Here is a 16,931-nt window from a genome sequence, read left to right on the forward strand (position 1 = left end):
TGAAAAAATTGCAGAATCAGCTAAGCAAAATTGCTGTGTGAAAAAGGCGCGAAGATTGAAATCAAACCAAAATGCCATAATTAATTTTCAATGAAAACTGTAAGAAGAAATTAAGGCAAGTGGATATTTAATGTAAATGCCTATTAATTATTGAACTCTGTCATTTCCACAGCAATGCGTCGATTGAATGGAAGGTCGTAAAAGTTAAAACTCGTTTAGCAAAGATTATATCAATAAACAAGCGCTTATATTTATTGATAATGAATAATGATAATTAAACTTTGTCGTTGTGCCTACTTAAATGGACTACTTATAAAAATCTTTCGATATAAAAGATGTTACTATAAAAGTAAATTCCCACTCCATCTAGCGGGATTTTTGGGAAAGGGTGTTGATAGTTTGATAGCCTCTTATACAGTCAATTCGTTTTCAATATACCTATTGAAATTATTGAAAAATCGTTTAAAAATACTATATCAGTAAAATAAAGAGAATTTTTATGCAGAATGGTTCTAAATTCTAAACTAATGTCTTCCTATTAATGGTATTTTTTGGGTTCTTTTGTGACACTGAACTCGAGTTTGATTTGTGTGTGGGATGGGATTGTAGGTCAGTTGAAATAAAATAGAAATTCGTTTTTTACATTTTATTTTTATCTTCGTTTGCTAAACAGCAAACTAGATACAAAACGATACAAATTCATTAATTCTATTTTCCCAATAACTATGTTGATCTTACGGTTTCAAATTGCACCATTACAATATTATTACGTGACTTATACATTTCTGTGTACATTCTCAGTATATAATGCATTTTTTATGTACTAACTGTATAAATTATGTTTATAATATGGGACCACTGTCATTTATTTGAGTCGTGAATGTTTGCACTACCTTGGGTCTAGGATTTCATGGTACCTACATTAATTTGAATTATCGAATTAAGAAAGTATGTTTGCCCAAATTCAATATTCAATTGTCTGTCCATGCTGTCTTTTATATAAACAGGTAAAGCATAGTGTTGAGCTAATTCGTTAAGTAACAATTATGTCCGAGCATAATATTAAATAATCGATTTAGCACATCACTAGTTCCATTTATTTTTTTGTTCTTATAGCAGTTACAAGAATACATTGAAATAGTTTACGAATAAGATAAAACAGCAAAACACGTGCTTTAGAAAAGTTTGGGTATCTTATTTAAAAAGTTCGTCATATAAGCACAATTGACAGTTACTATAGTCTGGTTTTCGATTAAGTTTACAATCTACGTAACATTGGAATATTAAATTAATTCTTCTATATAAAAGGTACGTAAATCAATACTGCATTAAACATGTATATTTACAGCTTAATAAACGAAGCTATATCTACGTTTACGATCACAATGTTACGATATCAATCAGAGATCTAAAGGAAATTATTAAGGAATACTTTAGACCTTATCACTTGTACATAGGTCATAGAGGGATAAGAATAGTAGATACATAGTCTTAGACTAGGTCGCTTTACAAGGCTTTATATTTATATAAACAGTAGATACTTTATTGCATTGCTTGCTGTTGATAACACAAAAAGGAAGATTGGACACGTTCTTACATAATCACCCAGTACTAAGTGGATACTTCTTAATCTCATTGCAATTTAATCTCGGATTAATCGTCAGAGTTCGATAAGTTCATTTCCATCTTCCATTTTGCATAAAACTTACTTTCTGAATGATAAATTAAAGGTTGGCCCATAGAGACAGAAAAATATTGTATAGCGAGCAGTTTTGGATATGGAATATATTTGTTGCATTATCGAGCACAGCGTTTCATTAAAAAAAAAAAACTAGTCTAGTGTTGGGCAAACCTTTAAAAGCACAAGGGTTGGTGTGCTAACCATTTCGAGCAATTAATGCTTGTATCGCATAGTATTTAAAAAAGTATAGGTTAATTAAAATAATAAATTGTGCTAAGTAGTTCAGCAGCCATTATCACCGTTGGGAATTTCTTTACAGGGCACATAAAATTAAAGCATAACGATTTTAATGAATGAACAATATGTAAGTTATGATTACGTTGAATATGACGTTGTACAGACAAGAATACGTATGCTACTGGAATAATTGACATGTTAAGAGACAATATGAGAGTAGTTCTGAAAATGGTTGGATTAGTATTAGATCACATTTTTCGTAGATAGTGTTCAGAGCATTGTTCGAAATGGGACTTATGAATTTTACATATTGAATAAAACTGAAAAATGTGTAAGTACAAGTAATAGAATTATATTAAAACTACACGAGCTTCAGAAGATTTTACTATTAGATACGCCAAAATATGAAGATAGACATAAGTGAACGCAAAGACCCGGTATTCCAATATTTCTGCGAGAAAAAATAATTACTGTAATATAAAATCGAAGTTGCACCCTAAAAAATGTTGGCTTTACCTATGCTTCAAAATTATTTCTTTGATGCTTTAACGAAACATCTATGAACTACAAAAGTTAATCTAGGCGAGAGAAATACGATGTTTATTTTATTTAGGAGAAAAGAAAACAATTACTAGTAATAGATACAATACAGGCATTTTTTGAGACCTAATTTTGTAATTGAATAGAATAGAAGTCATATTAGCAGCTAAATAGTTTTAGAATTTTAACACCGAAACATCAAATAGGCCACCAAAATGTTCAAATTCGATGTGTTAAGTCGAGGAAGTTTTACGAATAAGGCAGTTTAGTAAAGAGATCCGTTGCTTATAATACGCTTTAAATAGACTAAAGAATATGAAAAGATCTTAAGATCCAGGAAAATATGTTTGTTCTACTTTTAAAAATCACAAGCACGTTGATAGTAATTTACACCATGTTATTGTCCGTTAACAGTTAACGAGACTGAAATATCGTGTAAATATTGAAACAGCTCTAAATGTGTACAAATAGGTCGTTGGCCGATACTCACGTTTTGTTTGCCTTTGATAAGAATAAAGTTGTTAATATAATAAGATAGTAAGTAGAGCTTTTTGTTGTACGGATCGACCTGGAATTTTTCGCAATTACGTCATTGTAGTTAGTTGTATACGTTGACACAACTATTAAATTAGTTGCAATGATAAGAATTGCGAAATCTTCAAACATTTTTTAAATTAATACGAATATAAATAAATTACAAAACTATTGTTAATCAATTCAGAAAAATGGTGAAAATTTTCTACTTTTATAAAGAAGCATAACAACACAGACTGCTTATAACTTTTCCGCCATATTTTTGACGTAACCAAATTCTAGAACATGCACATGAACATACAGGGTAAATGCTTGTGGGAAGCAGGTAGGTATGAAGTATGGAATGAAATAAAATTATGCTATTCTTATACTACAAACCAAAACAACGTTTCACATAAAACCTCTGTGAGATTCGAACCTTTACGTCCGAGTAAAAGTTGAAATTATTTTAAAAATAAGTTAATTCGGCAAGTAAAATTCTATTCTAATTTAAAAATATTACGTATTAAAAACGAAATGTTTTGTGCGTCAATAAATATGATATGATACCATAATAATGAATGCCTTCATTTCGAAGATGATAGTTCTTAAATTGGAAATAACTGATAAACATGAAATTGTTGAAAATAGCAAATGTATAACACCGACTAATATTTAGCTATAAACTAGACTACTGATTTACATAAGAATATTAGTTAGCTACCATAAGTAGTACAGCCTCGAAATAGTTAGTCAGTAATTGACTTGATGACTTTGGCATGGCGAGTGTAGTATGTATATGTAGGTACTATACAATAATTATGAAATATCAAGTTGCAAATAGTTTTGATCATTTTGTTTTGTCTCTGGTTCAGTTCGCAACATTGTAAATTTGAATTTAAAGACTCGAGTTGCAATGTAGGTAGGTAATGAATGTCATATTAATTTATATTGTTAAAAATATTTTTCAGCGTATTTGTTGTGTTATAATTATGTAGATAAGTATAGCGAACTAAGCCAATATTAGACATTTTCCTGATGTTTAATTTTAAATCCCCCATCTTAGATCATACATAGTCTATTATTATAGTCTTTATCGATATCGTGTCATCAGCACTGAGGTCACATCATTTTGTTCTATACAAACAAAAATGCATTTAGACTTCATATTAAAGAAATATTAACTAAACTCTAAGATTTACGTATATTTTTACACATTTTATTAATAACGATAACATTTTGAAATAAATACAATAAATATTTTTAAATGACAAAGCACCTATACAGAACCATACCTGAAGGCAAAAATATTAAAACAAAATATTGTACTCTTTCAAAAATAATTACGTGTTTTAATAAATTACAAATAAATAAATCGAATTTAAGCGTACTTAGGAACCTATAACTAAGAAACAGCTGCACGATTTACAATGAAACATGTACAAATTGAACATACTCGTATGTATACAAAAAGTTTCAATATGTGCTACAGACAGTTACAATGTGCAATTAAAATAAATTGATTTGTGTGACATAGTGGATGTCTCTTCGAGGAACACATCAATCATATTAATAGTCACATTGTTAATTTAATGCACATTGTAGTGCATAAACAGTTAAATGTTGACAATTTGACATACAGAATGTCGGTCTACAAGCTTACAATGCAAGCAATGATGAAATCATCATAGTAAAAAGCTTTGATTTGTTGGTAGTTGTCCACAAATTGCTTAAATATTTAAATGGCAAAGTCTAATCAGACTTTTTAACCTCGGAACTGCGTTGCAATATATCTATTCTTTATAGACCTACTGTCCTTCTGTTCAATGGTAAAGTAACTAACGTGTTGACAATTAAGTACGTGAATAGTTAATGTTTTTAATGACACAAAATACTGTCCCAAGTGACCAGGAATGTTTGTTCATTGAATTGTGCGTCACCAGCCCCGAGGTTAAACGGTCTAAAAAATAATCGATTTAAATTTGCCAATTGACAGAATCGATATAAAGTGGACGACATTAAACATCTGTCAGTAGCCGACAACGATTGATTGGTATTGAAGCACATATCGATTTAGCATTTTAATTGTTCGATAAAATTCGAGGGTGCAGTCTACTTAAGTAGTACTGCGTTTCTATTCTTTGAACTAAGCTTAGCTGATATGAATGTGTTTTATTACCTGACGGTAAAGAAAGGGTTACGTTTTTGTATTCCCTTTACGTTGACTGTGCCAAGTAAATGCTAAGTACTGTTAAAGCTGTCTGTATAGAATGTCATGCATTCATAACTAAAGCTCGTCTACTTACTACTATTGGGCCGCTTAAGGACACTGAACAAAAAACATATCGTTCAACAGTACCCATGTGTGCGACCTTTGTTACGCATTGCAATATTCTGCTTTAACAGTGATTACTGTAAGACAATTTGTTCTTCGTAATTGCTTGGCAGGAGCGCAAAAGCTGGCATTCCTTACCAAATCAACTATTTACTGTCTATCAACACTCAATCCATTTTCTATTCATATATCAGTATTGTCTAATTCCAATCTTTACATCGACACTCTTAAATATCAATCACTTTTATACAAAACGTTACCATTAATCTATAAGACATTATGGGCGTTGTTTATTTAAAACATTTAATACATAAAGTTAACATTCACAATCAGCTGCTTTTTGTTTCAACTTAGGAATAACAAACAATTTTTTACACGACGTTTAACGCCCACACAAAGACCTAATGAAAACAATCTAATAATTTCAAACAATATAAATTCGACAAAGCGCTCGTGTACACAAATCTTAATTACTTACAATTATGCAAAATCTATCTTGTCAAACTAGACATAAGAGCTACATTTGTACACCATACCATCCCTATAAGGAGGGGCTACATTACTCAGTGCTTAGTAATACTATTTACCTGATTGAGATTACTTTAGCTTTGGGCAAGTCCAGTGTAGTCCTTCGGGACCGCGAGTATGGTAGGCAGTTCAACTGGGAGTGTCGTCTTTCTTAGTGGGTGTTTTAGGTTCCGGCACGACCGGCTGGTCGAGGTTTGACGACCCAGGCTGCGGAGCCTCACCGTCTGGAAAAGATATATTTTAATGTCAAAGTTTTATAACTAATTAAAATATGTTGTAGTGGATAGCTTCACCGAGCGACGATTCAATCAGTGAATCAATCCACTACTTATGAATTGTGGTGTCATCAAATACAGAATCTTCTCAAGTCCAATCACTGTATCTGCATCAAGCACCCACAAGTGACACGTTGGCAATGACATTCGTTAACATAACCATTGTTCACAAGTGTGTATGAAGCAGACTGGAATGGCGTTATGTAACATTTCAAACTATGGAGTTGGCCTGAATTATTTAGTAACGTACGTATGTTGTGACGTAGGATCTATTACGAAACAGCTAGTTGCTGTGCTTGAGTACCCGTCAACTACACTACCAACTGAATTACTAAAGTTACATACCACTAGACCAAAAAGATCGCTTCTTTGGTTTAGTGGAACCACGCACATCTGAGGTTCTTGAGTTTTCAGACACGCTATCCGGGATGGGCATTTCTGTGAGGAAAAAAAACGAAAGCCCGTGGTTGTGATTTGTTGAATATAAATTGAGAATCATCAGAATAAATGCTGACTAATTTTTCATAAAGAAGATACTTCATTTTATCTGTCAGAGAAGGGTACAGTGCGGTAAAGGCTCACAGATCTATCAGGCTCTAATTTTCATCGGAATATTAAAAACATTTACGTATGCGCAGTATGCTTCTCACAAGCCCTTCATAAAATTATGGTTTTTCTACAAGCTACGTCACGGCTAATAAATAAGCCTTACATTCAGTTGACAGTTGAATTTATATGCGCGTTGCATGTTTCAAAGTCGTACCATCTAAAATAACCACAAATGAGTGGAGCAAATTACGCAAGATTTACGTAGCGTGAATAATGGTGCTCTGAATTCGGGCTAGACGAGAACATTAAAGGGTTACAGTGAATCATTTCCAGGCTTGCTCGACTGAAAAATTCTGTTCAGAGTTTTGGTTATAATTGAAGGCAAAAGAGAGGATCATAATGGAATGATATTCTCGAAAGTATAACTAATATAGCAAGTAACTGTTCTTGCACTTCATTAAATTAAAATAAATTGTAAATAAATATACGATACTCGGCTATCGACGTATCCATTAAGCTGACAAAGTTGTAGTTCCCACTGCGACGCTGAAAGTGATAGGGTGACATCGATCCCCTATTACGCAATATACTACCTAGGGTACCTTTCATAAACCAAAGTCGAATAAAAACCAGACTACTACTTTACAACTACGACCTTAACCTGAATAATATTATGGACGTGATTGTAATGCAAGTTTTACTACAAAATGGATCGAAAGTGTGCCAAAGGCAGTGTCGTTTTTACATGGCAAACAATGTTATGTCGAACGTGGCTACATTAAGTTTCGAACAATTTATTCTGAAAGTGTCATGATTGGTCCGTTTACATGACAATAATCTAATCCTGTTCGTGTATACCTGTAACAAAATTTGCAAATAGGACCAAATATTCGGCTTGAGGGCTGTATATTTTAGAGGGGCAGCAAATTAGATTCCGAGGGGTGGCAAATTACCTTATTGAATCATCAGGGAAAATTCTGCGAAAGCTGAGGAAAGGACGTTCATGAATTTCCTGGCTCAAAAGTCAATTATAAAAATATAGGTCACATGATTTTTTTGGGATTAATAATGTATAAATATGAGTTCCTTTTGGTCTAGAAAATACAGTTATTTTATATTGATTTTGTTGAAGATACGTACGTAGCCAACGAGCGTACGGACATGTAACGATGCAATTATTATGCCAATCTTCTCAAGAGGCAACAAGGCGCGACATCATCCAATTACATAGTTGGAAATGGTTAATGATCAGTTTATAAATAGAACTCTTTAATTACCCCCATATCTGCTATTGTCCACAAATCAGTATTTTTTTTTATACATAATAATTTTATTTTGGAATGATGGGTATCTACGAAAAGGAGCTCTTATAACATAATTGAAAAGGAAAATGAGACGTATCAATTACAGTTTCCATTTTTTCAGAGCAATAGATAACGAAAAGAAGATTTGGCTTTTGATTATCTAACAATCGATTTCACAAAACGTGACTTGGCATTTTGTATAACGTATCACTTCAATATTGGCTTGGGCGGAGATTGATACGATCAACGTGTAGCCTTCACCATTATCGACTTGCTATAAAATATATTTAATGCAGTTGCATTTCATGGTTCGATATTCCAACGTTACAGAACTCGCGTGATAAATAAGTCTGATCTCACCATCCTGATTTGGCCCCTGAATATGCATGCAACGCTATCTTTTGAATACATAATGGAATTTACTGGAGGAGCTCCGTGAATAGGGGACTAATCATCGTTAGTTCACTTTAACGCACAAATGACGAATTCACATAGTTCACTGGCAGAGGGCTGGAGAGCTCACCATGTGATATAATTATGTCTTGCATAGTTAATAGTGAACATGAGCACGTAGCTTCACGAGGGCGATATGAAGGCTCGAATTTGTATTCTGACTATATCCTTAGCCTGCAGGCTGCAAGGCATCAGTAAGCACGTTAGCACGCAGTACATGTCTTTTATCATCACAATTAGTCCTAAATGGGATACGATGCGGGACTAATTCCAGCAAATAGACAATTTATTCCGATAAAACTTGGCTCTTATAAAATGAGGAAAATGGCAACTACTGATATTATTTTATGTTACAACAAGGTCCCTCGTTATGTCATTTCAAGTCTTAATAAAAAATACAAAAGGACCTTCTTACATCGTACCTACCTAATTACAGAGGTCGTCCACTTTACGTGGTAGATATCTATAATATCTACAATAGGGAGGACACGCGAATGGAGTCTACGTTCACAATAGTCCTTTACTATTGTGAAGGTGAAATTTATCATCATTTAAAGGTCAGCTGAAATGAGTTTTTCATTCGTAACTGGCCATCGACTCGTGTTTTATCTGTATAGAGAACAGGATTTATTAGATACTTGCTACGTAGGTAGCTGCTCCTTATTTATTCTCGGGTTTCGTTATCTCTACGTTTATACTATTCAAATAGTTAAAGCAACCCAGCAGTAACATAAATCGTAACACTAATGAGGATTTCTAAATTCCATGGCTAAAAATAGATAAATAATGTTCTTGAAGTGACGATCTCCCTCTCGGGGTATCTTTTACAGACATTTATAATGTGGAGCCCGGAGAGATAATAAAATAAGTAGTCTCAATCGGGTCAGACAGTGTGGTTATCGCGGCGTGACGTCATCCACGTGGACTGGCACGTGGATGCTGCTTCCATCTATCTTTCAACGTTTCACCTTAAAAGGCGTCTGTTCTGAATCATCAAACAAGTGATTACGTCATCTTCCATAATTTTAATAAAAAGCGATTTGGGCATTCGTTTATGGGCATCCATACTACGCAAAAAAACGAACTAAAAAATAGAAAATAAATTTTAATGAATTTAAATTAAGAAAACAGTGTTAAAAATTTCAATGAATATAAATTAATAATAGTGTGAATACAAAAAAAAAAATATTTAAAAAAAAGCGTGGGGTGCATGGTGTCAATAGTTATAAATATTTTATTGACAGATATGAGTACAGTGATTTTCATTTCGATAATATCTTAAAAAGCACCCCACGCTTTTTTTAAATATTTTTTTTTCGTATTCACACTATTATTAATTTATATTCATTGAAATTTTTAACACTGTTTTCTTAATTTAAATTCATTAAAATTTATTTTCTATTTTTTAGTTCGTTTTTCTATAAAAAGCGTGTTTTTTAGTTTTTTTTAACTATTATTTATTTTCTACTTTTTAGTTGGTTTTAAAACTATTATTCGTTTTGTAGAATTAAAATTCTCTTTAGTATACAAAAATTTGTCAATATTAGAGAAAACGGCTAAAGATAATTATTGGAAATAAAAATTAACATCGAGTCCTGCCTTATCGACTGTAGAGAAAAATTCTAGAAAATTTTAATTAATTTTCTTACCTTATCGACTATAGATGAAAATTATATAAATTAACAAAAATCATATTTTGCATATTGAAAAGCCTAGAAGTCGGTGTCTGATGATGGATGTTACTAAGTTAATTTTGCCACCGACTTCTAGGCCGATGCACCTAAAATTAGTTTTTTTTTTTGCTTTTTAGTGTTTTGGGAAGTCGGTTTAATTTTTTTGTAAAAAGGTTATTTATTTAAATCTTTTCAGTGATACGAATAGTTGTCACTATCCATACAAGTGGGAAGTTCTCATCAATACAAAGAATATAAGTCCAAACGAGGTATTTTACATATTCAGTTGTCGAGTTCCCTCGACTTTCTCTGGTCTCCATCATCAGGTCAGCTCAAACCTTCACTGTTGCATAGGTCTTGTCAATACGAATAATTTAAGCCCAAACACGAGGTAGTTTACATATTCAGTTGTCGAGTTCCCTCGACTTTCTCTGGTCTCCATCATCAGGTCAGCTCCAAATCTTCACTGTTGCAAAGGTCTTGTCAATACAAATAATTTAAGCCCAAACACGAGGTAGTTTACATATTCAGTTGTCGAGTTCCCTCGACCCTGTCTGGTCTCCATCATCAGGTCAGCTCCAAATCTTCACAGTTGAATAGTGCTTTTAGGCGTACACCTGAGTGTCAAGTTTTTACCCTATGTATGCCTACAACTTTTGAAGGTTGCCCTTGATTTCTCAGGGTTTCCATCATCAGATCCTGACCTGATGACTATGGGACCAACTGGCAGCTATTCCGAGTCGAACAAAAAAAGAATCACGTAAATCGGTCTATAAACCTCGGAGTAATCGATGTGTATGTGTAACCTCCTCCTTTTTGGGAAGTCGGTTAAAAATGGAATAATTTTATCAAATTAGTGTATTGTCATCGGTCCTCAATAAATCTACAAAGTTTGAACGAAATCTGGCCGTTTAAAGTGGGTCAAAATCGCGCCCAAAGAAGTCGGTTACAAACCTACAAACATACAAACATACAGGTGAAGCTAATAAAAAGCGTGTAAAAAGAACCCAGTACAGTGACAGAGAAAAAGATCGACAAAGTAGGCACTCTTACCTATACGTACGCGCACAAGAAAAAAAGATTTTTCACAAATTCTCAGGTTACGTCCCCGGGGCCACAGACAGATAAAATTAAAAGATACTCTTTAGATCTTTAACGGGGTACAAGAGGCAAGCGAAGGGGTAGAAAGATTATGATACACGTGCAAACATAGTAAGGGTTAAGACTTAGAGTAAGACCGGACAAATCGTTTATAATACTTATAATATTTCACGATAACAATCACAGATAATGACTAACTAATGACTTTCCCACAATCTGTTAAACATCTTTCGATGTACAAATTCCCATAGAAACAATGATCGATTATCTTATAATGACAGTGTCGATAATTCGATGTTTGGGTGACATCAATTCATCAAAATTCAAGATATAATTTTGGCCAGTACGTCAGAGTGCGATAACCTGCGCTTATCGTCGCATTACGAGCGATCTACGTCACGCCTAGTCCTCAATTACTGAACTGACAGGAGGATTGTGATAAGGGAATCATAAACAATATCTCAAACTATCGCCTGTAAAATCGCGTTGCAGCAATGCGGTGAATTGTTTATTTCGAATTAAGTTTTTTATTTTTTTATCAGGCAACAATTATTTTAATTAAATCCTGAACTGAAAATTATAACTTTTCTAGCTTTGTGAAATAGCTTTGTTTACGCACTAAGCAATAAAGGTACATATACATTATAATGAAGACAAATAATCTATTCCATGAAATATTCTCGCTTTATCCGCGCAAAGAAAACGAGGTAAAACAAGGCCGTGAAAATGGTGTTACACAAAGTGCTGACGTTGAGAAAAAGGCATATTGCGGTCAATATTTTCAGCCTGTTTCTTTGAACACCGCCTGGAAATTACCTAGAATGATTACGTAAGATTGGGCAGTTATATTTGCCCTTTTGTAGCTATAATGATCAAGTTATGTTTCAGCGCCCCGTTAACAATCCGTTCAAGAATAGAGCTCTGAAAGCTTTCCGTAGTTCCTTTTCCATTTGCAGAGCAAAAATCATTGGCGATTTGGGGTCAGAGTAACATGTAGCTTTGTATATGCCTTCTATTCGTACCTTCCTCACGTCATGTCGGCATTCAGTCCCATCTCATCGTTCCCCTCATATACAATTTGAATACAATTTTCCGTAGTAGCATAACAAGGCGTTAGATAAACAACAGTTTCACACTACGCTGTAGAATAATAGAACAATCTTGTTAGCCGTTTCTAGCCACTTTGTTTAATTATGTTATTTTTAGGATTTTCTCTTCCCCACAGAAGTTTATCGTTATTCTTAACTATGTTTACACACCATGCTCGCGTGATTCTCCATCGATTACCCAATTAGTACGATACCTGTTAATTTTTGAAGACCTATCGTAAACAACCCAAAAGAGAATAAAAATGGTTTTTACAGAAATCAGAGTCATAAGCTAAGCTAATATCCAAATGAAAGTCAACGACATACGTATTTAGCGGCTTCTAGTAATGACGCCATGACGATAGTAAACAAATTAGGTGCGTTACTTTCGTACTTCCGAAACCACTCAAATGAAAATCACAAATTAGATAGAATTTTCATTACAAGATCTTAGGCGGCTTTTAGTTTATGCATGTTAACATTGGGTACTTGGTTTGTGATTTCTGGCCAGTTGCCTAAAATCGTTTTAGTTGAACTCGGATATTTAGCAGGCGCACGGACGCTGACGCCTTTCATACGCAACACCCGTATTTATTTGTGTTACCGACGATGTAAACGCTCAAATCGTTTTTAGGAAAAAAAATGTCTGTGCCAAACAAAAATGTTTGACGTCGAAAAAACGTCACAGGTGTGAATTGGAAAGCTGCAAAACGGATGTTGAACTAAAACAATGCTTTAAACATTTCCGTTTACCTTTATTTTTTATAACAGACAACACCGCTTGCTGCTAAAACACTATTCACGATTCTGGAAGTTTATTTGAAAGTATGATTTAGTGGTTTACAAGCGCTAAAATTGGACAATCCAATTTATTATGTGGGCGCGTGACAGTTATAAATCATCGTGTGATAATAAAGCTAGTATGCGATGATAGTAATTTCGTGGTAAGAGGCAATAAAAGTAGAACTGTAATATCATTAATACAGCTGTTGTGAATTATGTTATCGAAATATTTTAATAATATTTATATATTACAAAATTGCAATAAGGTCAGATGCGCCATTGGTGCTCGAAGTTAAAGCATTTAGATCTGGAGAAACCTCGATTGCGGAACAGTGGCAGATCAGAAAACCTGTATAAACAGCCAGACTCAAGCCCAGTCCTATATAAATGTTTATCTCGATTCGGGATTAGAACCCAACGCGCCAATTGGGTCATATAATATTTTCTATTTCGTCGCCTTTTATATTTGAACGAAAAATATGATAGGATTCTAGATCGGTCTACGGCGAAACTACAATGAAACCGATAACTCAATTTCTGGTTGAATGTCCAATTTGGTCCTTCTAGTCAGAAATTGATCACCTTTTTATCCTCATCGACAGCTAAAGTGTGGAAGGCCATTGATGCATTTTTAATAGGTTAAACTTACCGTTGGCAGTCAACTGCTGCAGTCTGGAAGGCAGGTCGGCTGTGCTGGCTTCGGCGCTCTGCGGGTGCAGTATGTCCGGCATAGCGTTCCTGCGCCCCGTCCTCCCAGTCTCCAGAAATTCCTTCGGTACCTCACTATTCCCTTCCTGCATTATTGCCATCATTCTCAGTACTGAAAACGTTTAAATTAGACAATTTAACGCTTATTTTGTGGAGGCTCTATAAGGGTGCTTTGTTTCAGCGTTACATGAGAAATATCAAAGACTACAATTTCACAGTACACACGACTACCATATAAAGGTTCCAGACGACACGACGATTTCAACACGACATTGTATTTCAGATCATATTTACATAAATAACAATAACAATACATTCCCGCTAAATCGCAATCAGAGTGTGAAAATTAATTATTTTGTAAATAGTTGCCGAGATTATATCGTAGTAAAATATGAAGCCACTCAGCGTTCGGCCATTCGTGTCTGATCGATTTTTAAAAGCGTCGAACGTAATTAAAATTAAATTATCGTTCGGTGCCAGGGCCGATTATGGCGAGTATTATCGTATTAGGTGTTAATAAAGGGATAAAGTGCGTAACAGAAAGTTTCTGACTTTATTTAGCTAACGAAAAGATTATAAACGCTATCAATATATGGAGTAATACTATACCTACTATCTAATTAGATAAGATAAGGACCGAGGAAAATACTTTATGACTACCGACTAATGACGTACATAGAGTTGTAATCTCATATACAGACACGTACGAATGTTTTCGCTAAGTCACATTGCATCAGTAAGTACTTGCTGTAAGATGTTATCATCCATCATGCGTATGCTTTGTGATTTTTCGAAATTATTTGTGGGGAAATATATCGTGATCAATTGATTTTTATATTTTTTATTTATTTTGATAGCACTGTAGTGCAAACAGGTTTATTCAAACAAGTGCCGTATTTACTTTCGTTAGAATGCGACGATGAATCGGTCTACGTTTCTACTGAAGTCTAGGGGGAATCTAGATAAATTGAATTTCCTTCTATTGTGATGGTCCGCAATTACTAGTAATTGCCTGACAGCGGCGCGGTAAATAAAAAACTTAATTTACGCTGTGAAGTCTCTGAGAATTAATTCATCATTAATTTATTTTGAAATAATTATCGCTGCGATTGCTTCGTTTAGTGCAAAATCTAACTTCATGCCTTCTATGTGAAGTGAATTAAATAAACATCAGCTCAGTTACTTGTTGAAATTTAGTCTACCATGTTTTGTTTGGTGTTCTTATTGTTATGCTAATGCATGAGATCTGATTTCAAAGCATCATGTCCTTTCAACAATAAAGTGGGCAGGTGACGTAAATACACCTACTAGCATTTACATGTAGACAGCTACACTTCATGGCACAAAAACTCATCTAACAACTTTGTTGAGAGCCATTTTGTTTTTGTAACTAAGTAAATCTTTAACCGTTTTATGTGATGATCAAAGTTCTTCAATGAAGTCATCTTGATAAAAAACTGGTTTTAAATATTACTGGTCACTAACTGTTTATAATAATTGGATATGAATTATTGATTTATATCTTATGTTGATTATCTTAATTATTAAAGCTGGTAGGTACTTATTGTTTAATAGATTGCAGCATTACAGTTACAGCCTGAAGCAAAAATAAACCTTAAAACCTTCAAAATATTATACCTTTAAAGTAATTCTGCAATCTGTTATAAATTAATATCTAAAACTACCAAACATGCAACCAAACTCATGAAATGGAAAAGTCAAAAACATGCATTGACCAGATTGAAAAAACTTAAAATATGTACAGGTGTAAAATGTACCCAAAATCTTATCAAAAACATTGATTTTTGGAAAAAGAAACAAATACATAAATAAAATGCAACAGTTATGTACCATTTCATCCCAATAATCTTCGGTGGCAGCTAAGTAGACGTCCCGAGTTGATCTAAGAGATTGTCACTCTACACACATCATGCACCTCAGTCCTGTTTGATATAAGTTGTTTGTTAGTATGCATAATCAGGTCACTACTGTTATGGCAAACCAATTCTATTTTATAGCAAATGTTAGTTCCATAAGTGAAATATAAGTATTTTTATCAGGTTGTATGCCATGTTGTCTTTGTCAGTTTGAAGCAAATTGTTGTTGTAAGAATGGCTATCAATAATAATTTCCAGTATGTACTGGAATTATTTAGACCTATTGGAATGGAATTATTTATTTATTCATTGATAATAATGATTTTTTTACCAAAACAAAATTACACAATCCTTTATTTTGTTTATGACCTTTTTAACCAATTTTTCATGATCCTTCTAATAAACAAACAACTGTTTTATTTTTTTATTGGATCCTTGAACAAGTAGGGAGATAATATCCATGTAAAAAAGATAACATTAAATAAAATATATCCCACTATTTTAGATTTTGAAATCCTCATCTGGGTCATGCTAACAAAGCCAGAGATAATGGAAATACAGTAAAAAAATACAAATTTATCTGCGGAATTTTTCATGTATGGAGAAAACTGCTATTCATAGCAAAGAAACAATGTGATGTTGCCCTGAACGATAAGAGTGATGGCATGAATAGGCGTATGAAGAACTAGCCAGTCGTAATGTTTCAAACAAGCAGAATACTACTCAAAATGAAAATCTCCAAGCGGTAATCAAAGTGGTCGTTCAAGCGCGCCCCAGCATGCGGCCCTCTTCGTACCTGTACTATTCTTAACGCGACGGTCCCTCCTATGCTTAGACACACGACCCGATAAGACCTCCGACATTTTTAACTCAACAACAGTAACCACAAAGTTTATTGAAACGTTACACAAAAAATTTATTGATTCAGATACTCTAAAACCGTACTCACAATCACCTCAATTTATTTGTTCGACCGACACTGAATCGCTTTATCACACGAATTCCCACTCGTAAATTTAACGCAGAGTAAAGGAGAATTTGTTCAATTTTCATAAAGCTTCTAATTTACTTTACAGTATTAGAACGTGCACTAAAATCACAGGTATACACAATAGAAAGACGAAAGAAAATTGTGACATGTCGAGGCCATGAATGAAAGACTTGACAATGATTTGACTTGACAACTTTGACATACACTACAAAACAATGGAATGGAAAATATTGCCACAATGAAAATCGGAATGAGGTGACCTCTTTCGGTATAGAGGTAGGATCAGTTGATTTTT

At 33.8% G+C, this 16,931-nt stretch overlaps 2 protein-coding genes across 2 annotated transcripts in view; one reads left to right on the forward strand and one right to left on the reverse strand.

Moving 5' to 3' along the window:
* Positions 1-16,931, forward strand: part of LOC110376593 (exonuclease 3'-5' domain-containing protein 2) — a 31,869-nt gene that overhangs the window by 1,032 nt on the left and 13,906 nt on the right. The window lies entirely within an intron of this gene.
* LOC110376574 (uncharacterized) lies at positions 632-16,830 on the reverse strand. The gene is made up of 3 exons (XM_021335084.3): positions 16,442-16,830; positions 13,710-13,880; positions 632-6,058 (listed from the first exon to the last, which is right to left on the reverse strand). The coding sequence occupies exons 1-3, from the start codon at positions 16,506-16,508 to the stop codon at positions 5,964-5,966; spliced, it is 333 nt and encodes a 110-aa protein (XP_021190759.1). The 5' UTR covers positions 16,509-16,830; the 3' UTR covers positions 632-5,963.

This window comes from Helicoverpa armigera, chromosome 5, assembly GCF_030705265.1.
Source record: "Helicoverpa armigera isolate CAAS_96S chromosome 5, ASM3070526v1, whole genome shotgun sequence".
In the NCBI taxonomy this organism is placed as follows: domain Eukaryota; kingdom Metazoa; phylum Arthropoda; class Insecta; order Lepidoptera; family Noctuidae; genus Helicoverpa; species Helicoverpa armigera.